The sequence below is a fragment of the Eurosta solidaginis genome, chromosome 1, assembly GCF_040869045.1.
Source record: "Eurosta solidaginis isolate ZX-2024a chromosome 1, ASM4086904v1, whole genome shotgun sequence".
Classification (NCBI taxonomy): Eukaryota; Metazoa; Arthropoda; class Insecta; order Diptera; family Tephritidae; genus Eurosta; species Eurosta solidaginis.
This window is the reverse complement of record NC_090319.1, coordinates 387240118-387263535: the sequence shown is the minus strand read 5'-3', so window position 1 is coordinate 387263535 and position 23418 is coordinate 387240118. Positions and strand designations below refer to the sequence as shown.

The following is a 23418-nucleotide window of genomic DNA, read 5'->3' as shown; positions in this document are numbered from 1 at the left end:
TGAGAACGGGGCTCATCGGGTAATTGTTGGCATAGTAAAGTGGTGACTTTTTGCGGATGTCTCATACGGCCTTTTTGTGATACTTTTCTTCGTATACAGATGGCTCGAATCAGACGCATCTTGAGTAACCCCTATTAAAGGCAACTTTAAAATTGATTGACCCATTATCTACTCAAAAAAACTTTATAATTTTTTTTTTAATTTGTTTTATAGAATTTACCCGAGAGTTTTTGCTCAAACTTGCCACATTTGAAAATTCTCGACTTACGCGATAACAAAATTACGAAAATCCCGGATGAAATTTCGCTGTTAAAGAATCTAATACGGCTTGATTTTACAAATAATTCAATAAGTAATCTGCCATTGTCGTTGGCCTCCTTGGCACATTTGGTTAGCCTGCAAATCGACGGCAATCCGATTAAATCCATACGACGCGATATATTGCAGTGTGGTACGACGCGTATTCTACGAACATTGCGTGAACGTGCGCGCGCCGCTGTCGAAAAACAACATCTTTATCAAGGTGACACAAATTCTTTATCATCGACATCTTCGGCAACTTCATTTATACCCAATAGTGCGCATAACATGGGTGCAGATGGTTTGAATAGCCCACGTCGTCCAGCTGGCGGCTATGATGAGGATGCAATATTTCCCGATAAGTGAGTGTATTTTTTTTTATTTAGTGAAGTTTTGTGAATATTTGATATGTATGTTTGTGTGTGTGTGTGTGATTGAGTGTGCCCATCCCCTCCTTTCCCCTTCATATAGACTTAATCCAAACGTGAATTATGGACATCAGAATATTATGGATCAAACAGGTGGACAAGCACAAGAACAAATACAAGCAATGCATACAATGCAACAATTTGCCTTCAACTGCAATGGATATCAATATATGAAAATGGATATATCGAAATATATTAATAATCCATTTAGCGCATATAATAACTGTTATGGCACATCAACGTCAACCTACGATCCACATTATCCAATATATCAACAGCCAATACCATACCAAGATCCTTATGGCCGTGGTGGCTGTAATTTTTATTCGCAGAATATTCTTTAATTACATACATGCTTCCGATTGGACTAACGGTAATCGAATACGTGCTTAAAATTTCAGATACAAAATGAGAAATACACACACACTTAATGTGACAATGCAATATCTATCAACAGTTCCTGATGAGGTATTCCAAACGGCATCGGAGGAGCATGTTAGTTGCGTTGATTTATCTAAAAATCGTTTGGAAACATTGCCTGAATCGTAAGTACAAGAAATTTGTACACAGATATTATACATACTTATTACAGATACTTACATTACTCGAGTTTTATTTTTCACTCTAAAGATAATACTATTTCTGGAGTTTTTTATTTTTAGTTTTTGTTTATTGCTTACAAACATTATATACATATGAGTTTTGTATCTAATATATTTATGAACTTTGCAACTTAAACTATGTAAACCAACCTCAAAAACGTTTTCGAAAATGCGAGAAATTTTCGAACCTTTTATTCGGATTTTTCTTAATTTTTTGAGTATGCAGTTTTGTCAACAAACAAAGCTAACAAAGTACAAGTTATCATCATAATCATTATTTGGTGTTTAACCGCCTAAGCGGTTTCGCATGAAGTCAATCCAGCTATTTTACGATGACGGACGCCAATTGGGAGCACCAAGGGAGATAAAGTCTTCCTCCACCTGCCTCTTCAAAACCACACTACTTCGAATCGCATTACATGACCCAGCCAGCGAAGCGTTTGGGCTTTTAATCGCTCCACTAAATTTTTATCTGCGTAAAGCTCATCATTATACCTTCTTAAATACTTGCTGTCGGTATCACGTACAGGACCATAAATCTTTGAAAGAAAAGTTTCTCTCGAATACTCCAATTGTAATATCATCTTCTCCTGACACCGTCCATAATTCCGAGCCACATATCAAGACTGGTATGATAAGCGACATGTAGAGCGTGATTATTGTTCGACGGGAGAGGACTTTACTTTTCAATTGCTTACTCAGTCCAAAGTAACAGTTGTTGGTAAGAGTTCTTCTCTAATACTTGGTCCCAGATAGACACAGTTCTTCACAGTCTTGAATTTATATCCGTTAATGTGCCTACCAAGGCGCGCATGCTCCGAATCTTTCTTAGTTGACAGTAAGCTCTCCGTCTTGTCCAATTTACCGCAAGGCCCACTTAATTTTGCCTCTATCTAATCCAGATAAGTAGAGCTCACGTCGAGTTTGTTCAAGCTAATTATATCAATATGATCAGCATACGCCAGCAATTGGACCCATGTATAGAGATTGTGGCATCAGAGTTTAGTTCCGCCTCTAGAATTATCTGCTCCAGTATTGGGTTAAGGAAGTCGCAATAAAATATGTCGCCTTGTCTGAAGCTTCGTTTGGTTTCGAATTGCTCGGAGAGGACCTTCACAATCTTTAAGAAGCTAGTACAACTCAAAAAAATAACAATCAATCCATTTATCTGTCTGTATTAGTCTGTGTATTGGTGTTCTTATGTAGATGGCCAATAACAGTTTTTTGCAATCTTTGCGTGTAACGAAATTTCTTCATCGCATTTATTACTTTTTCTCACAGGCTTCAACTTCTCAAGGGCTGTGCTAGTGAGTTGGTGTTTGCCAAGAATCAGCTAACTAAAGTGCCAGCATTTTTGTCTCAATTTACGCGCCTTACTTTGCTCAATTTGTCATGCAATCAACTGTCCGATCTGCCGAAAGAACTGGGTGTTCTGAATACGCTACGGGAGTTGAACATATGCAATAATCGGTAAGTGTTAATAATAAAAACTGTTCGGATTTCGATTAAAAGTTAATACATATGTGATTTAAAGAAGTTTTCTGAGAAAGTTCTCATCAACTTTTTTTTCATTGCCAATGCCGTAAAAAACTAGATCAACAGCTGAGTGGTATACCACCATATATCGCTGTTCGAAAACGCCCAATCTCAAAATTTTCCTATAACATAGAATTTACATTACCATAGCCCCTATTTGAGAAAAATGTTGCGGTATTATAGCATTGTGATCTTATTACCACAAGGGTTTGGGGAGTGTTATCGATGTTGATGGTCATTTGTTGAATGAGGTACGAGCCCGGCTAACTCGGGAATGATTTACTATACTCAAAACAAGCATATAGCCCATAAAGCCCCCACCACCTAGTTCCATGAAGATGTCAGGGGTCACCAACTATAAAGCTTTGTATTGCGCTTATCAACCACTTAAATCTCTTCAGAATTTATGCTCAAATATGTCGTTTTTGAAACAAATTCTGAAATATGGCGCTTTCCAAAAGTTTTTTGAGGTAGATGGCTTTTCGAACGGTAGCCGAGATTGATATTTCACTCAACAGTCGATGCTTAATGAATAATGGGGAAACGTCTAGCTATTAAATATCGTTTGTAAATTTCTCATTTCTCTCATAGTTTTGATCACATACCAAGCTGTCTTTATCAAACAAAAAGTCTTGAAATCCTATTAGCCAGCGATAATCGTATCAATCATATAGATGCCACACCAGATGGATTGGGTGCACTTAAACGGTTATCTATCCTAGATTTGCGCAATAACAACATTGAACAAGTGCCACCCGTTCTTGGTAATTTAACACAACTTGTGTAAGTTCAAAAATACTATCATTTGCTTTCTAATCAATTTCTTTAAATCTAAATTCACTTCTTTGTATCGCAGTACACTCGAGCTGATTGGTAATCCCTTCCGGCAGCCACGACATCAAATACTAGCCAAGGGCACGGATGCTATTATGTCATACCTGCGTGATCGTATACCTGTTAAATAAATTATGCTGTAATTTTTGTTTTTTATTTTTTCTGTTTTACTTTTAACATAGCATAACTTTGCAAGTTTTTGGTAAAGAAATGAGAAATGTCTTTAACAATTTTATAGTCGCGAGAATTTTCAGACTTTTTCTTATATTTTATTTAAAAATAAAAAAACTCAACCGCTTTGTGTGTTGCATTGGCACATTTAAAAGCAGTTGGGTTAATTTAGTTTCGGAATTTTATTTGTGAGTACAGAAACCGCAATTTGCATACAAATATGATGTATGTACGATGCTTGTATGTATATGTTTAGCATTAGGAATTTACCGTTTCTTTTGGGATGCGACCACATTTATTTTTTAATTGCCACTAATAATCTACTAAACTAGTCATATACGTGCAACAATTTGTTTTTGAAAACTCAGCTTTATTAAAATTAAAGAAATATCAAAATAAATGTAATACACAAAATTAGCACTAAACGATATGTGATAGAAACAATTATTTGTCGCTCTAAACTATCAGCTAAATTAAGCAATGAATATACTTTTGTTAAACATCATTTTAGAATATAAAAATTTTACAATAATTTTAAATGTCTACATTGTTAAATACAAAGCAATTATTCGGAAAGCTGTAACGCCAACTATAATAAAAACCAAAGCCTTTAAATAATAAATTATTTTATTAAAGTTCTTGAACTTACGAGTTAAAAAGCAGTAGCAAATAATCTGAGCATTTTCCGCTTTCTGAATTCGCATTGTTTTTTATAAAATCTGTTTCTTAAGGCCGTCTTGAAAACGGCAAGTTATCTTTTTAACGTGGAGTACATTTAAAAAGTTTGTCAAAAATGTATGAGTTTAGCCTTCCTGTCAGCCGAACTCTGAGTTAAAAAGTTAACTTGCCATACTGCATATGGGCCTAAGGATGCTTTATTCATGAATTGTGAAAAAATTTATGAGGGATTTTTAGATTGCACTACAGCAAAAAAGTATATGTGTCTTAGGGTAGAAGTAATACTGTGAGATAGTACTTACATAGAAAAAGTGTTATAACTGTAAGTATGTGGTGTTAAGAATTTTTTTGGCATCCAAACTAGTGTTCGGACGTTACTCAAATTGGAACTAACATTTATGTTCTCCTCTAACTCATCTAATTCGTGCGAATTGATTTGGAAGTGAAAAAATTAAGTAAGCGAAAGTCATTATCAAAACAGTCTACGGTTTGAATTGACCTTGTAATCATGGCACAAATAAGTTGGGACGTTACGTTACGGACGTTACAAATATGTTCCTCCAATGTAAATTATAAATTAAATCAAAAATAAATAGTATGAAGATATAAGAAAACGGGTTTATTTTATAGCAAAATTAGTTGAACATAGAAATTGTGCTATCAGATATAAATATTTATTGGTTTTGACTTCGATGTTATAGCAGCTTCTATATGATTCTTATGAGAGTAAGTAAAAGTGTGGTAAGACATCAAGTTATTTATATTTTTTACATAATTCCCTATTCCGTCTAAGTCTTTTGTTTCTTCATTTATTTTAACTAAGAAATATAAATTATTTCAATTCCAGTGATGTTTGATTTTGCACAATCGTCAAAATCTTTAGCATTGCTCAAGACTATGTCTTGTGTTCTGGTAAGTTCCCAGACTTTGCGTTTCACGACAGCTCCAATTCCATCCACCGCTCCTTTGCCATGTGATGTGGCAAAAAAGTTCAATTGAAAAAATTTCGTATTGAAGCGTTGAGCAAAGTGAGGGATGGTTCTTAAGATAAACTTATTTTCAAAGTGAACTTAATAAATTCTTAGATTATTGCTCTATGAACAGGCTTTATATAAATATTAACAAGTGTTTCAAAGTAACTTACTCTAAAATGGTCAAGCCTTTGAATACTTCCTATTGGTTGGCGGACTCGTGCCTTTCTGAGGTTAATGAAATTAAAGATTTTGGCGTGTATTTTGATAGTAAACTAAATTTTACTACTCATTTAAACTACATAATTACAAATTCTTTTGGAACACTTGCCTTTGTGAAACGCCACTCTTCTAATTTTTCAGACCCATATACCTATAAGCTTTTGTACTCGGCCCTTGTCCGTTCCAAACTGGAATACGCAGCTATCATTTGGAGACCATACCATTCAGTCCATATAAATCGTCTGGAGAAAGTCCAACTTTGTTCGTTTTGCTTCTTTTTTTTCCTGTTTTGGAAATTGAATCTTTCAATTCCAATAAATGGCAAGAGGACTTTTAAATTGCCTCTTAAATCGCCAGGTTAACAAACGTATAAAGGTAATATACTTGCAACATTTAGACGTGCATAAGCAGCTAACATATGTCGCACAATACAAACCCGTAGCACAAATTTTTTCCTTGTACTTATTAAATATATGACTTTTTGCCATGTGCTTTATCAAGATTTGTAAATCTTCATGAATTATATTTTTATGTCGGTACTATCATTTCTTTTGGGTAATTCCCAGTGATGACTTGTTTTCTTTATGTAGATTATTAAATTTTTAATTGTAATTTCAATTGTAGACTTATTTTTGTAGATGTATATTCGTCATATCAGGTATCGTATTTTCATAAATTTATATTCATTCCAATAATTCTCATTTTACAGTTTTGTAACTCCGTTATATCATGAACTTATGATAATTTTACCGCTTTGTCACTCCATTTTATCATACAAATATGATCATAGAAATAATATTTATTTGTATTTTTGTCCAATTTAATTTGTTTATATTTTCCATAGATATAAGGTCTTTTAATTAACCATTTTGCTTCATGCAAAGACTGGGAAGTTAAAATAAATTTTGTATTCATAAGTTATGTTGCAGTGTCAATATTTTTGTTTAACTTTCCATTATTCACAGTGTCTCCAAAATTTAGTTAAGTCCTTAATTTTTCCTTTAATTTTCATCGTATCATAGATTTTAAGTTTGGTAATTTTAGATTATATAGTCACATGTTAATTTAATTTTTTGTTAAAATAAGTATAATGCATGTGCATGTATCCATATGTATATCAATTCATGTTTGTGATTACTAATGTCCTTTTGATTTATTAAATACTAGCTGGTGTCATTATTTATGTCGATTAATAATTTTTATAATGTACTTCTTTTACGTATTGTATTAATTGTTGCATATCTATTAATCACTTAATTTATTTTTCTTCCATTTTGATTGCTCCGTTAGTCATCCAAAAAATTTTCATTTTACAGTTTTGTAGCTCCGTTATATCATGAAATTATGATAATTTTACCGCTTTTCTTGTATTTATGATAATTTTACCTCTGCATCTTCATTTTACATTCAATTATGATAGTAGCTTTAGAGTAAATTTGATTTTAATATTTCACATAATTAAATTTTCTATTTTGTTAATTTTGTTAGTCAACCACTAATATTCATTTTACAGTTATGTTGCTCCGTTATATCATGATTTAAACGCTTATTTCTCCATTATATCATACGATTATGATATTAGCAAAATAAATTTGAGTTTAATCTTTCACATAATTACAAAAAATTTTTTATTAATAAACGAAAGTTTATTTAAATATCTAAAACATAATTCTTTTATCTAACACAAAACATATTTTTTTTACACGACACTACTACATAAAACGAATATGTACTTATTACGCGGACATTTCTAAAAAAAACACGATGTTGCTTCTTCGGCTGAATACTTGCAAGTCTGTTCGTTTTGCTTTACGCTCTCTTAACTTTACTGAACGGATTCCGTCGCACGTTGCTCGTTGTCGATTAATTAGTTTGGTATCGTTATCCGATAGGAGAACGCTGTTATCGGTTACATTTATTATTGATCTTGTCTCTGGCAGGATAGATTGTCCTTCCTTACTTCAGCTAGTTAACTTTAATGTGCCCGGCAGAAATTTACGGAATTTTGTTGTTTTTCGTGTTGGACTTAACATAACAGTCTATAGCGCCAACGCTCCCTTGTATAGAATTATTTCTGATTACAACTATTTCTCAAATTTTCTGGATTTAGATTTAACGTATACCAAATCGGTTATACAGTTCAAACTAAAAACCTATTTTTTAAGTAATACCTAATTTACATTAGTTGTACTATATTCTTAAGTGTCTGCTGTATATTAGACATACAAGTAAATAAATAAAAAAATAAATTGACTGATGCAACCATCCGAAAATACAAACATTTTTGAAATGTCATATCTTTGCTGTAAGTTTTTGATAACTTCAGCAAAAAATTTATCACTTACAATAGCAACTGAGTAAGCCTGACCATCGATCCATGCTACGCATGTGAAGAATGTTACTTGTGTGTAGCTAAAATGAGCAGACTGGACTTCGTTTTGTACTTTAATTCTATAGTTTTCAGCAAAATCAATTTGAATAACAAGTTCCCTGGGCTTAAGATTCATTTTTAAGTTTTCAAAATAAGTTTGTTGAGTGCGCTTAATAAATGTATGCAGCTTGAAAGCAGGTAACTGGGACTATATTTCAAAAATGAGCTCTTTCATTAGCTCTTCAGATACACTTAAAAGCATCCGATTGTCGACAGTCCGCCAATGCTTCCATTTTATAGTTTCATTCAGTTCATTTAAGAAACGTAAAGGAACTAAAGTTGATGTTATGTTGTATTCGCAATCTTTACATTGATTTAACATACACATCTCATTATTGATATCGCAACAGACCTTTTTTAAAAAGTCATAAACTTAGAAGGAAATAATGGGATTTTATTGGTCACAGCTTCCCACATAAAAGCAAAGTTCGCATGATATTTTCAGACACACATATTATGGGGCTTGTCCCTACTCATAAGCACGGTTTTTGGTCTATTGTCGTAAAATTTTGTTCGAGATATACTTGTATGAACAAATTCTGTTTTAAATAATTGATATGCTTCAAGAGTGTATTTTTTCGACCCGCCATTTGAACTGAAATGTCATCACGACCAAAAAAGTTATGTATTGTTTTAACGTCCTCATCTTCATTTTCTTCTTCTGTGTAGTTACAATCAGCTATGCTCTTGCGTACATACTTTTTATAAAGGACATCAATTATTTTACGCTTCCTATTGATATCTTGCGGCAAGGCTCTCTACTTTTTTAAGAGCCTTTCCTAAAGTTTGTTTACAGCTGTACGGCGCAACTACTATACCTTTTTCTGTTTTTTTTCTCTCTTGAAAAGTTCTTTGACGATTGTAGCTGCTTGTCCTTAATTTTTCAGCGAGCGACTTACCGTTCGGACGTTACAAAAGTTACGAAAGGAAAAGGAATTGACTAATAACTTTTTACGAATTTCGATTTGTTTTTCTTCTAACTTTAATGCAACTTGCTTAAGAAATGACTTCGCTGTATTTTTCAACGCACCACTTTTTTTTGGACAAAAAATTGGAAATTTTCGTTATGGACGTTACATACTGGACGCTTAGCGTTAATGCGTGATTAACAGTTATACGGCTGAGTTGTAAGTATTGTCATAAGAGAATATCGAAGAGCTAAAATAGATTTCAATAATAGAACAAATATTAAAGAGAGACATTTAGTATTGAATTAATGGAATTAGTAAACAAATTAAATAAAAACACAATACTGCATAAGAGAACGCACTTTTGACAAATATGTATTTTTTGGGCAGTCTAAAGAAAAAACAGTAAAATCGTAATTATTTGAAGTATAAGACATATGAAGGCATCTATTTTCTATCGCGATTTTGCGATCGGAAAACATTTTTTTCACTTCTGGTTGACCATTTTAAGGATCTACCCATATATGAAAAAAGTCTTAAACACCCTTCGGAAAAAAATGCTAAAAATTGGTGCGATTTTGGAAAGATTTCGGACTTGTCAGACTAAACGTCACTGTATATACAAAAATAGTTTTGGTGCTCGAACTCTTTATTTGCTAAAAAGAGGGGGCGAGAAAAGCGGACGAGCACCGAGTTATTGTGCTCGGCGACTTGCTGTTCATACGTAGTCAAATTCTGTGTTTTTGTAAGTTTTTTATAATGATTTTTATAAATATAATTATATTTCTCATATTTCATAATAAGTTTTCAAATTTTCGATAAATAAATAAAAATTAAAAAAAAAAAAACTTAAAAAAGTGTCAAATTGTCGCATGGAAAAGAGAAGTTGCCGATAATCAGCAACACAACATTTTTTTGTGTAAATAGCGTCAAATCAATCGACTCAAAAAACCGCATCCTCGGAAATTCTAAATAAAATTTTGGAAATTTTCGATGTACATACATATTTAAATTATAAGTTTTCCAGTTTTTTGGGAAGCATTTTCGAAATCGATTTATATCCCTGTCGTTATGCAATTCAATAAAGTTTTTGTTTTTATTACTAAATAAAAAAGAAGCAAAAAAATGGTGATATTTGGAAATGATGTTGGCTGAGATAAGATTTTTCTGAGATAAGACTTTCAAACTGGCAGCATGTTCCACTCAGACGTCAATATAAAAATGAGCTTTCACTTCAGTTTAAGCCATGTTTATTCAAGTATTTGTTGCATCAAAAGGTGAATAAGTTTTTTTTTATTACAACTTTTGACTGAGGTGTAGATCTATCTACTGGCGCTCAACTACTTCGGCTCGCAAACGTTTAGCCAGAGTCCTACGTAACTGTAATGCCGAGCTAGGTTGCCCATCAATGTCTTCAACTGCATTCACTTTTTCCAGTAATTCAGTCGATTTTCCACCATTTTCTAATAATTTCTGAGCTACTCGTGCCGATGAAGGACGTCCGGTAGATGTTGATCCTTCAGTATCATTTCGGTGCTGCACCGTATCGAGTAGCTGCTTGGCGCGTGTTTTTTTCTTTATTTCAATAATTTTATCACGTTGCTGACGTAGATACTCTTGTCGCGTTACAATATCCTCTGGATTAATCTATGAGAAGCCAATAGATGATAAATGGGGAGAGATAAATATGTGTATATCGTGTTTGCTTACCCTTTGATTGTCAAAAAATAAATTTAAACGCTCAAATTTATCCCTCACGCTTGTTTCTGCATTTTCCAGTTCAGGAGTTACAGCCGCAACGGGACTATCCAGCTCTTTTTCCACGGATTTGGCTATGAAATCTTCGACTTCATCATATTTTTCGCTGAATCGATAAATTAGACATTCGGTTTTGGAAATTAAGTTTTAGTTAGAAACGAGTTTTTAGCAAGAATTTAGCTTATGCAAGCACAAAACCCCTCGGAAGTTTTTATTAGATCCAAACAAATTTCTGTACTAAATTTGGTAAAGGTATCTCAACTTTCGTGCTAACGCATGGACGGACGGACTAAGAGAGGCATTCTTATGTAGCTCGATTTGAAAGAAATTTCTTGTAGATTTGAACAAGTATACGCAATGTACAACATTTGAATCGTATTTCCCTTACAAAATAAGATCCCAAATGGATAACATGGTTTACTAAAAATCTTTTTCGATACTTCTAATTTTGGTATGTGAAAGTTTATAACGAGCCGAAACCGTCAAAAACTCTTGACCAACATACAGAAGTTTTACAGTAGGCGCGTTGGGTTGCCTAGGGTTTTTTTAAACTGATTTCGGGGATTTTAAATATCTCTGCAGTTTAGTTAGAACTAACATAATGTAAATTTAACGTTCTGTATGCAATTAATCCTCAAAATCTCAACCAGAAAAATCATACCACGCCCCGATTGTATATTTTTGGGCTAGTTGCATGACCTTTTGAAATTATTGCTGGATGGTTCGGGAATAATTTTGGAATAATTTCGAGATTTTGTTTTAGTAATGTTGGGATCACTGTGGTATTGTTTTCAGATCATTTCGGGATTATTTTGGATTTCGTCGGGATTGTTTTAGGACGTTTTGGGAAGGTGTTAGAGGGCAGCCGGTTTATTATAGAAACGTTATCGCAAGTTTATCCACTTTTTATCAAAAAAACATCGATGTTTTCGAAAAATAACGAATTTGAAATGGAGATTATATCGGTCGTCTAGCCCTCGCAGATAAAAAATGTATAACAAACCGATAACTCATCCAAAACAACGTAAAGCACCCCTATGCTATCACTTATACCATTACAATGCGTTTAAAGTTGTAATACCCTGTGCACAAGTACAGCTGGGTATAAAACGTGCGTCTTTTAACCGATAACCGACTAACCTCGGATGTCCAATGCTGCTGCCAGTGGGGCTCACATTGTCAACCAATTCGTTCTCCTGCAACAAAGTCAATTGATTTTTCTCTATCAGATCCAATGCTTGTAGCTGCAACTCCACATTCCTTTGAGTCATCATCCGTATAAACATTTTTATATCATTGGCAGCCCAAATCTATAAAAGTGTAACAAATATAATCGAGTCTGCTTTGAAGAAATATTAAGGGCCGTTTTCACCATCTTCGGTCAACGCTGACCGAAAATATGCCACCTATTGCGAGTATCGACCGCTGAGCAATACTCGATTATTTTTATGATGGATAAAAATTGTACTATATATGTAAATCAAAAAAATTTCAAAAAAATTTCAAAATCTGCTTCGCATGAGATAATCGTCCAAGGATTTGGCGTTACTTGCATAGCAACAAAATTAAATGGATAAGATGGAATCGACAAATAATCGATTGACACTCGCAATACGAGGATATATTCGACAAATTATCAAAAGATGTCTGCCAAACCGCTCCTTAGATGCCCAAAGTCCCATGCACCGAACCTGCTGAAATAGTCCTTGATGAAAGTGCAAATGATTGTCGGGATTCCGGCCCTCCATGCATGCAGTCTCAAATTGTTCTGGCGTAATTTGCATTTCCTCCATAAAACTTCCCAACATAAAATCGACTAAATTTTTATATTCATTGTGTATTGCCACAATATCGGAACTCTTCTCATCGGGTTGCATATTTGGATCAAAAACTGCAACAACATTAAAAGTAAAAAACAAACTAAATAGCACCCGACTACAGTACATAATCGTCGATTTTTCTTATTATTATCGATGGGTTTTATATATTTTTTGTTGAGTAAATGATTGTGAGGCGCTTCCAAATAGGCGAAAATAATTTTTACAGCTAATTCGTGCGGTTGGAAATTTCCCAAATAAAATATTTTAGTCCATAAACACAAAAGTTTGCTTTCCAGCCATCCCACACGATATAAAAACTCAATCCACGAAAATCGTTTCTATTGCCCGTGGGCACTAGCTAGAATAGACTATTTTGAAAATCTCCAACGTACCCAAAGACTTTTCCTCGATAAATGTTTGCAGTGGCGCATTCCAAACTGGTCCATGCAAAAAGCACACCAAAGAATCCAATACCCATGAGTCTTCCGTACTCATAATGAAACTTTGCAAGCGATTAAAATCTGCACTTAAACTGAAAGCCTTCGTAAATGTGTATGACTGTGATTTCATACTAAAGTCCCTACGATAGCCATACTGACCGAATGTACATTTGTTGTGGTCATATTTAGTTCCTGAAAAAATGGTTGTCAGGACAACGATTTGTCGGAAATTTTGCCTGTGCTAGCACATTTCATGGCAGAGTGCCATACGACCTATTAAAAGATATATTTACATATATAAAAGCTTGCATGTACCTTTGGAGGAAAATTAACACTTGTGCTACATTGTTCGAGCGTATAGAATAAAATGTATAACCAGCGGTATAAACTGGTCTCAAATAAGAACTACCACATCGTGAATGGTAATGAAGTGCATTTAACCGCATCATTAATTCTCGCTTAACTTTTTCTATGTAAAATTTCATCAAAAAAGTAACAAAATTGCCTATATCGGGTTAAAAAATTACCAAAAATCATTTTAAAAACTAATTTATATTCAATATCTTGCAAACAAGTTTGCAAAGTTTGCTTTCATATGTCACGCCAATTTTGTCAGAACGACAATCGTCAGCATCATTGTGGATAAGACAAGTGTGATAACTTCTGCATAGACGTCAAAATTACAAATAGAATGGATCACCTGATTAGTTATTGTCTATCGCTGTCTCATTCTGTATCTCTTTCTATCACCCCCTGAAGATAGCCGGCCCTATGCGCCGCCTTATTGAACACCAGTGTTGCCAGGTGATGACAAAACAAGAAGCTAGATTGGCAAAAAAAAAGGTTAGAAAAAGCTAAATTTAGAAAAAAAGGAAGCTAAAAAACAGCCAGAAATTTTTTTTGTTAATTCATAAAATTTTTTTTTATATTTTAGTTTACACATTTGTAAATAAAAACTTATAAACATAACTTAAACATAACTTCTTGTTTCAAAACATATCAGGCACATTTTCCTTGACTAGCACATGGAATTACTTTAAATGATTGCATATATGTATATACATAAAAAAATATTACAAACTAATTATTTATATAAAATATTCCCCGTCTGAAGAATCAGAAGAGCTTAAGTCTGCGTATAAAGTTTGGCTATTTACCATAAATATGAGATCATTGATAATTTCAAAATCCTTACAACATTTAGATAAGCGTTTTAACGAGCATCTAATGTTAAGCAGCGCATTAAGCATTTTAATTTTTAGTTTGTTCCCTAATTTAGTTTTCAGAATTTTCATGCCACTAAAAATTCTTTCAACCTCCGCGTTACTGAGTGGTAATACTAAAAAACTAAATATGATTTCGACAAGTTCTAAAAAAGGAGGTTCGTTTAATGCATTTTTATGTTCTCGTACTTCCGACCAAAATTCCATGGTGGAGTGTACATTTTTCCATTGTATTGTTATAAGTTTTCGCCACTGCAGCTCTATTAATGCTATTTGACTTGAAGAATAACTATACTCCTCTTTTTCAAAGTAAGAAAATACATCTGGCTTTGAAACTTTCAACGAATTTTCAGCAGAAAAAGAATTAATCTTTTTTAGAGAACTCATATTATTAGGTATTAGGTGTTCACAGGAACTATTGAAATTATTTTATTTTAGAAATTATTAAAAATAGGCTAGGAAAAAGTCACGAAGCTAAACCCAAAACTTCGAGGCTAAAGGCAAACAAAAAGGTAAATAAAAAGGCTAACCTGGCAACACTGTTGAACACCCTGTCAAAACGCTAAAATGTAGCCATATTGAACATCCTGTCAATGTCCTGACAATGGTCAACATCTTTGCCCAACAATTGTCGATTTTTCAACTTTTATCGTAATCGTGTCTATCAGGTATCTATGAAACAGAAAAGTCTGCAATAATTTTCTCACATGTTATTTTTTAGAAAAGCGACATTTGCACTCATGTAACTTATTTGAAACAGGCCCCTGTGGCATGCGCTCGTCCGACCATATTCTGCATATGAGTTGGATTTACGAACTCTTAGCCTCCGTTTTTGAACAATTTGACGGATAGTCCGTCGTTACCAATATCCTTGTTATTTTTTAACCGGGATATTGCCATTCTCACTTCGTCTTAGCCGAGTAGCGGAACTTAACCACACATAAACTCACAACCGACAACTAAGGCATTCAAATGTATATGTTAGAAATAGGGCTGTGAACTGCATCCGGATTTTTCAACTATCCGGATGAAGCGGATATTCGATTAACCGGATAGCTAAGCAAAAAATCCGGCTATCCGGATATCCGGATGCATAAATGGGAAATCCGGATATCCGTATGTCCGGATACTGGAATATATAAGTTGAATATCTGCATATCAGAATTGAACTCAGCAAACATCGAAAAATTATTCACAAAATATATTTGTAGATTAAATTAACGTCAAAAATTAAGAAGCTACAATTTTACAAACAAGTGAAAGTAAGAATGCCCGTGTTTATATTGTGAAACAACGTTGTTAATTTATTTAAATGTCCCACGAATTTATTGTTATTAATGTTAAATAAACATATATGGTACATCAATTTGTTGCTTTCACTGGATGTCCAAAAATACGGCTATTAACCCGTATCTTCATAAATTCGGATAGCTTTACAACGAATATTAACCGGATATTCAAGCCGATTTTATCCGTGTCAACGGATATCCGTATGGATATCCTGATATTCGAATATGCGGATAGTCTCAGCCAATTTCTAACCAAAAAACTGCAGAAGCCGAATGCTTCTATCCACTCAGCCATATGACTCCACTGTTCGTTATATCGCCCGTTTTATTGTAAACGGATGTAATACAAAATTTTAGTTTTTCGAGATTTTTGATATCCGACAACAGCCGACAGGTAAGACTACGTTCACATGCATAGAATCAATGTCGTCGCAAATTGCATCCCAACTGGAAGAACAGAAGACATATATGGCATCACAATTGGAGATACAAGAAACGCGCATTTCAGAAATGTCGTCACAAATATCCACAAATATGTCATCACAACTGGAAGAGCAAAAGACATATATGGCATCCCAACTGGAATCACAAGAGACACGTATCTCAGAGATATCGTCAGAAATAACACCTAAAATTGAAGCACAAGACGCACGAATATCCGAAATGTCGGCACAAATTTCAGCACAGGTATCATCGCAGATCTCTGCATAATTGGAAGCGCGTATGGACGAGAAAATAACGCAGTTTGAATAAAAATTCGAGGCACAGGTGGATGCTTCGAGAGGTCGTATACAGGAATTGCAACTTAATCGCCCGGCTGCTTCAGCGAGTAATACGAAGGTAAAAACTCCATCTTTTGACGGGTCTGTTCCTTTCCAGGTCTTCAAGCTACAGTTTGAGAAGACCGCAGCAGTGAACAACTGGAATGCGGAAGATAAAGTTGCTGCACTGTTCGTGGCATTGAAGGGGCCAGCAGCCGAAACCCTACAGACGATTCCCGAAGGAGAGCGGAACAACTATGAAGCATTGATGGCTGCTGTAGAACGACGTTATAGAAGCGAACATAGAAAACAGATATTCCAAATTGAGTTGCAAAACCGCTACCAAAAAGCAAATGAGACATTGCAGGAGTTTGCTTCAGATATTGAAAGATTGGCTCATTTGCAAATGCGGACGCACCCGTGGAATACACTGAAAGGGTAAAAATCCAGAGCTTTATAAATGGCATACGAGATGTGGAAACGAAGCGGGCTACATATGCGAATCCAAAACTAACATTCGCAGAAACGGTATCACATGCTCTGATTCAGGAAATAGCGTCGCTTCTGTGTAAGCCAGTTTTCAAAGCACGCCGTGTGGAAGTAGAAAGGCCAGAGTGAGTAGACGCAATATTGGAGGCGATGAAAGGATCGCAAAAGCGGAGTGAAAGAGTTATCAAATGCTTCAAATGCGGGAAGCCCGGTCACATTGCACGTCATTGCGATCTTGGTCCTGGTAGTTCCAACTTGGGTGGCCGTAAACGCAATGCTGGAGGAGATGAGCAAGAGCGTGCCAGATGTAAAAATCGAGAGCTAGCTCCAGCTATTGAATGTCCTGTGATATCTGTGTCGCAAATTGGAAGGAAATCAAGCAGCTTACCGTCAGAGGAAATGTGGATGGCAAGGAGCATGTACTGACTGTAGATACGGGCGCATCTCATTCCTTGATTCGATCTGATTTAGTCAACAGAAGAGTAAAACCGTTACCTGGAGCAAGGTTGCGTACGGTCACAGGCGAGTATAACCAAGTCCAGGGAGAAGTGATATGTGAAGTCCTAATTGGGAAGGTCATGGTTCTACACAAATTCGTTGTGGCGGAGATCGTTGATGAAGTCATATTGGGAGTGGACTTCTTAGTTGACCATGACATCAGGATTGATATGCCAAGAAAGATTATGCGCTAAGAGAACCAGGATGTGCCACTTCAGTTTGGAAGAAGGGTTCAGCAGTAATCGAGTGCTGGTGAAAGAGATCCGACAAAAACAGCAAAAGTCAAAGGAAGCAGATCGGGCAAGGGTTGATGGAACGAATGGGCCAAACAAATCAAAACCGAAGGTACCTGTGAGAGAAACACTGGCATTGAAAAGCCCTAACGGACGTACTAAAACAAAGGAAAGAATTTCGCAGAAAGAATGCAAGGGTGGTTTCAAGCCAGGGCACACTACTGTTGTGAAGCGTCGGAACGATACTGATTATGCAAAGCAAATCCGTCCAGCGCAGGCTCTACGAAGTAGTTCATTGGCCAAACAACAGAATGTGAAGGAACGAACCAGGGTATTGAGTAGTACGATGAAACACAGGTACGATGGCAACAATAATTCGAAAGGTTTCTTGGGGGGAGAGTTGGTACTGTTATACAACCCTCACCAGCGGAAAGGTGTTCCATCCAAATTTCGGTGCAGTTGGGAAGGCCCGTACAAAGTTGTAAAGAGGATCAGTGACACCGTCTACCGCATACAAACAATTGGGAAACCACGAAGTAGAAGGGTGGTTCATTTGGAGATGCCAGCAGCGTTTAGGTCGAGAGATTTGTTTGATCGGGACGATCAGACTTAGGTGGAGGGCAGTGTTACGAATGTTAGCAACACTAAGGGGTACTGCCATCTCTATGCCGATGCTAAGCAGTGACGTGAATGCACATCAATAATTTAATCATTTTGTCTACACCTATGTACGTACACGCAGCGGAGAATAGATGCACAAACTCATGCAGATATCTTATCTGAGATGCTCCGAAAGGTATGCAATTATAATTGGGGAATTGTCGCTCACACATACAAGCGCATGGGGTATGAGAGAAGCTATAAAAATTATTCACCTGTAGTTGTAGCTGAGAAATTTATAACTAGTAAGTTCTGGAATTAGAAAAGCCTAGAAATATGCAACGAGGAAATCAGACAGTATAAATAGGCGACAATAGTAGAGGCGAGTTTCAGTTTCATTTAAGCTATCAGTCAGTTTGGTTACTAAGCAAGCTATTCGTTGCAAAGTATAAGTGATATTGTGAAGTACTTTAGTAAAGGCCATTTTTCCATTATTCAATATTGGAGTTATTTATTTAACAGTTTAGCGATACGAACGTTAGCAGAAGATTGCAAATAAGACGAATTGCAGTAAATTCGTTACAATACTATAATATGTATAGAGAAATATTAGTTTATTCACGCAAATGCTAAATAACATTAGGATATTCGTAGCATAAAATATAAAAGTTGTATTGCCCCTCTTCCTTTACTTTCATTTTAAATTAAATTCACTTCGATAATTCTTTCCGACACAATTCCTCTTTAGTAGTTTGGCATATGATCCTCTGTGGGTGCTCCATGGAGTACTACAGTGAAAGTACTTTGGAAAGTACTCTCACGTATGTACTCTATGGAATACTCACAAACAAAGCGAGAGTGGGACCACCTACTCCTCTCCTAGGACATCGCAATGTTAATTGGAGCACATTTTTTGTATGAATACAGATTAGTTTTGGAACACTCCTATACATCTAAAGGAGTATTCCTTACACTATTTATGGAGTACTCGCGTTTTTTGAAGGGTAGTTATGATAAATAGTGGACGCGCATAGAATGCATAGAATTAGTGCAGACAGACAGCCGTTTTTGAAACTAGTCACTAATTCCACTAGAATTTTGTTACGATCAAAATGGATTGCTTCAAACTTTGTTTAGGAAATTTTTTTCCAAAGTTTTCATTAAGTTAACATTGACACATATTTCAGTTAAATGTGAGTATAATGCGTATTGAAATCTCAGAGGTGTATTTAAAGTTTGTCGCTTAGCAGTCCATATAAAGTTTAAGCGTAAACGTACATAGATGTGAAAAAAACACAGCATATATAAATAAAAAGTTTTTGTGTGTTATTTAATATTGTGTGGCCTCGAGCTCGACAATTTACAAACATTTTTACAAACTAAAGGCCAAAAAACAACAAAAAATATACTTAATTTCTTTATTTAATCGTATTAAACATTGTATTTGCGATAGACACATCTTACCAATGCGAACTATCGCGCATGTGCATATATCCATGCGTTGAAAGTGGGTGGTTGTCGGTCGGTATGAAGGTACACCGACACCAATTTTTTGAAAAAATAATTCTCCCATATTTTTAAAGACGTGACCAAAGTTTCACCTTGATATCTCTATTGGAAGTATTTTTTATTTCATTTCATTTATTTATTTGAGTTTTTGTACAAGTAAGACATAGTCTTTTAGGTAGTACATCAATCGTATCACATTATCAAAAATAAAAGTAGAGTAATATAATATAATCTAATATAATATAACGCAAATACAAGAGTTAAAAATATAATAAAATAAACTTATTCTTTAACAATTAAACATCCTCAGTTCAAAATTTTTGTGACAAGGATAAAGATATATAATTAAAAGGTAGGTTAAGAGTTGAGAAAAGATAATACTGCCTGCTTAAAACATCCTGCTTTCCTAATAGCTTTAGTTGCGTATGGGAGTGAGTTCCATAGACGGATTGTACTGACAAAGAACGTTCTGGATGACGTTGTGTACTTAAAATTCGGGACTACTAGATTCAAAGTCCGTGTAGATTGGCAGAAACTTAGTTTGTTAAATAAGTACGGCGGCTTTTGTGAGTGTATTAGCTTATGCCAAAAACAGAGATTTCGCATTTTTAGGAAATTATAGATATCGCATCCAAGAATCTGCATTGCATAAGAAGATATGTGATCAAATTTCTTTTTAGAAAAAACAAACCGGGCAACATTGTTAAAGGCCAGCTGCAATTTGTTGAGTGACATTGAGTCCAGGTTACCGTATATTAGTTCACCATAAGAGACTTGAGGTATTATTAGAGCTTTGACCAGTTTCATCTTAGCGTCTCGTGGTAACAAATAGGCAGTTCTGTATAAATTACGCAAGGTATTATATATCTTCCTCACCACAAGGTTGATATGGTCAACACAAGTCAGTTTAGAGTTGATTTTATAACCTAAATTAGTTACCACATTATGAAAAATGATTTTATCTCCATTGAGAATAATATCAGGAAAGTTGTTTACGTCATTTGATGTATTTGCTAACGCAATCGCCTTAGATTTAGCTGCATTGAGAGATAGTTTATTTAGGTTAGCCCAGTTTGCTATACGTCTTAAGTCTTCATTCAGTCTAGCAAATAAGTCTTCGGAAAGACCGATAGGTCGAGACATGTATAATTGGGTATCGTCTGCATATAAATGTATGGAGGCATTGTGGCAACAAGTAACTATGTCATTGATGAAGAGTGTAAACAATAATGGTCCTAGGATCGATCCCTGTGGAACACCAGATGTGATTGGTTTTAGACTAGAGACTTGGTTATCGCATTGAACCTGTTGAAATCGCTCGAGGAGATAACTTCGCATTAACTCGATTGCAAAAGGGCTGAAATTATAGCTGGCTTCGAGCTTGAAAAGAAGTATTTTGAAATCAACCGTATCAAACGCTTTGGAGATATCCACTAGTACTAACACATTAAGTTCATTATTGTCATAGGCTGGACGTATATCTTCAAGAATCTTTAACACGGATGACGCACAGCTGTGCCCTCTTTTGAATCCCGACTGGACATCCGATAGAGAGTTATTCGTAGTTATATGTTCAGTTATTTACGTTGCCAATAACTTCTCATATACCTTCGATAAAGAAGGCAACAGACTTATCGGTATAAACTCATTGCAGGAGCTCGGAGACTTAGTTTTGGGGACCGGGACAACATTGGCTATTTTCCATTGACTAGGAAAACTACTGCTAGTTACAGAAAAATTAAAAATGTAAGTAAGCGCAGAGATAACAACAGGAAGGATCAATTTGATAAATCGTATGCTAATTCCATCGATTCCTACAGCATTCGACTTAATAGCAAATATAGCGTTTAACACTTCAGCCTCTGTAACCACTGAGAAATCGAAGCGATTGATATTTGGTGTACTGTCTACACTGAAAGACATATTATCGATACTATCATTAGTATTACCATCAGCACTACTGCCCAAAAAATGTTGGTTCATTTCATTTGGATCAAAATTACATTGAATTTTACTGTTATTAGATATTCCCAACGAGCGAAGATTTTGTCAAAGCGTTTTAGGGGGCAAATTATTATTAAATTTTGTGTTTAGGTATGCTATCTTGGCATTCCGAATGCACAGGGTAGCTTGGTTACGCAAAAGGCGGTAAACTTCCCAGTGGTTTTTACTCTGAGATATCTTCCATTCCCTGTATGCTCTACCCCGTTTTTTTATAAGATTTAAAATTTCTCTTGTAAACCATGGTTTCTTATTACTTCGAACTCTAATGGTTTTAAGAGGTACAAATCTACTGAAGAGGTAGTGGACAAGATTATTAAAATATTTCAACTTTTCATCTAACTGAGAAAATGAAAAACATCCACTCCAGTCCAGACGAGAGGCCTCTTCATTTAATGCTTCATCACTATGCCATTGAAATCCCTGTACGTCAATTCTATGTCGTGCTCTATTGCATTAAATTTTAAACCATAGGATAGGAAAATCATTTCATGGTCAGAGATACCCTCCATAGGAATTTGGTCAACATGGTTTACAAACTTAGTATTGTTAACGCATATAAGATCTAGCATGCTAGGTTTACTATTTGGCGCAAAGCGTGTCGCGAACTGGTTAACAATGTTCAAGTCATAAGCCTGAAAATTACCAAGAATGCTTCTACTACGGGAATCGTTAATAAGAAGATCAAAATTAAGATCTCCGCAGATGACAACATGTTGGTATTTAACTGTAAATTCAGAAATTTTCTTAAATAAATCTTCCAAATCGTTCGTCCTACTCGGGTTATAAATACACGCTACGAAGCAGTTTGTTCGTGAGTCACCTATTTCAATGAAAATATATTCAACCACACTTGCGTCATCTGAACAATAATCTTTGGGTTTAAAACCTCTCTGCAATAAATTGCAACTCCACCACCACGAATATTGCCTTTTCTGTCATTTCGCAGTAATACATAGTCATTAATCGCGTATGACCGATCATCAACACTGCATCTAAACCAAGTCTCAGTGATGCAAATTAAATCAATATTTTGCTCAGCAAATACATAAGAGAGATAATCTAATTTTTCAACCGTAAGACTACGTGTATTTAGGTGACATAAGTTAAATGCATGTTCTTTTGAAATTTGACTCAGTATGAACCTTACATGCCCACTGTCAGCACAATCATTGGTCAATTTATCCATAATCAAAATAAACAAGCTGGATGATTTTAAGTAAGCTGTAAAAATCAATTAGAAATATTGAGAACATAAAGAGTAAAGTTAGGGAAATAAACACCATAAAAAAGAAGTAATAAAAATTGAGAATAAACAAAAAATCAATAATGAGTAAGTCATGTTTATCATATGTTTATAGTTGAGTACTTTTCAATGTGCTGACTGCTGCAATTTTATCAGCGCTCTCTCTGTCATTAATTTTCTGCGCTTCGCTTTGTTGACTAGCGCGGACATACACACATCCACGAATTGAGAAAACAGCAGTGATTCGCTTCTGTTTTTCATTTGCAGTGCATACTGTAATATCTCGCGGTTATTCCTCGTTAGGCACTCATGGACAAATATTTTGCCATGCACTATGCCCAATATCACTGAGTGTCAATGGCCTTTTGTTTGTTTTACAAAAATTCGCAATTGCTCTTAAAAGCAAAGAGCGTTCGGTAGGCGAATTGAGCTTTATTATTATGGGTGAGTTGCCATTTTTGCTCTTTTGA

At 35.1% G+C, this 23418-nt stretch overlaps 2 protein-coding genes across 6 annotated transcripts in view; one reads left to right on the top strand and one right to left on the bottom strand.

Moving 5' to 3' along the window:
• f-cup (flyers-cup) overlaps positions 1 to 4493 on the top strand; it is a 48284-nt gene extending 43791 nt beyond the window's left edge. For 3 of the 4 annotated variants that reach the window (XM_067763407.1, XM_067763408.1, XM_067763410.1), the window contains 5 exons: positions 214 to 662; positions 1130 to 1273; positions 2612 to 2800; positions 3458 to 3649; positions 3723 to 4493. In XM_067763407.1, coding sequence (XP_067619508.1) covers positions 214 to 662; positions 1130 to 1273; positions 2612 to 2800; positions 3458 to 3649; positions 3723 to 3831 — 1083 coding nt within the window. In that variant the 3' untranslated portion in view covers positions 3832 to 4493. The other variant, XM_067763409.1, reaches the window with a different exon arrangement.
• A 5382-nt stretch (positions 4494 to 9875) lies between these two features.
• Positions 9876 to 15238, bottom strand: LOC137238432 (cilia- and flagella-associated protein 36). 2 transcript variants are annotated; one of them, XM_067763402.1, is made up of 6 exons: positions 15229 to 15238; positions 13052 to 13372; positions 12531 to 12730; positions 11980 to 12149; positions 10792 to 10945; positions 9876 to 10728 (listed from the first exon to the last, which is right to left on the bottom strand). In XM_067763402.1, exons 2-6 carry the CDS (start codon positions 13227 to 13229, stop codon positions 10408 to 10410), a joined length of 1023 nt encoding a protein of 340 aa, XP_067619503.1. In that variant the 5' UTR covers positions 13230 to 13372; positions 15229 to 15238; the 3' UTR covers positions 9876 to 10407. The 2 variants fall into 2 exon arrangements, with proteins under 2 accessions (XP_067619503.1, XP_067619504.1); XM_067763403.1 differs by lacking the exons at positions 13052 to 13372; positions 15229 to 15238 and adding an exon at positions 13415 to 13489.
• Positions 15239 to 23418: the final 8180 nt, after the last annotated feature.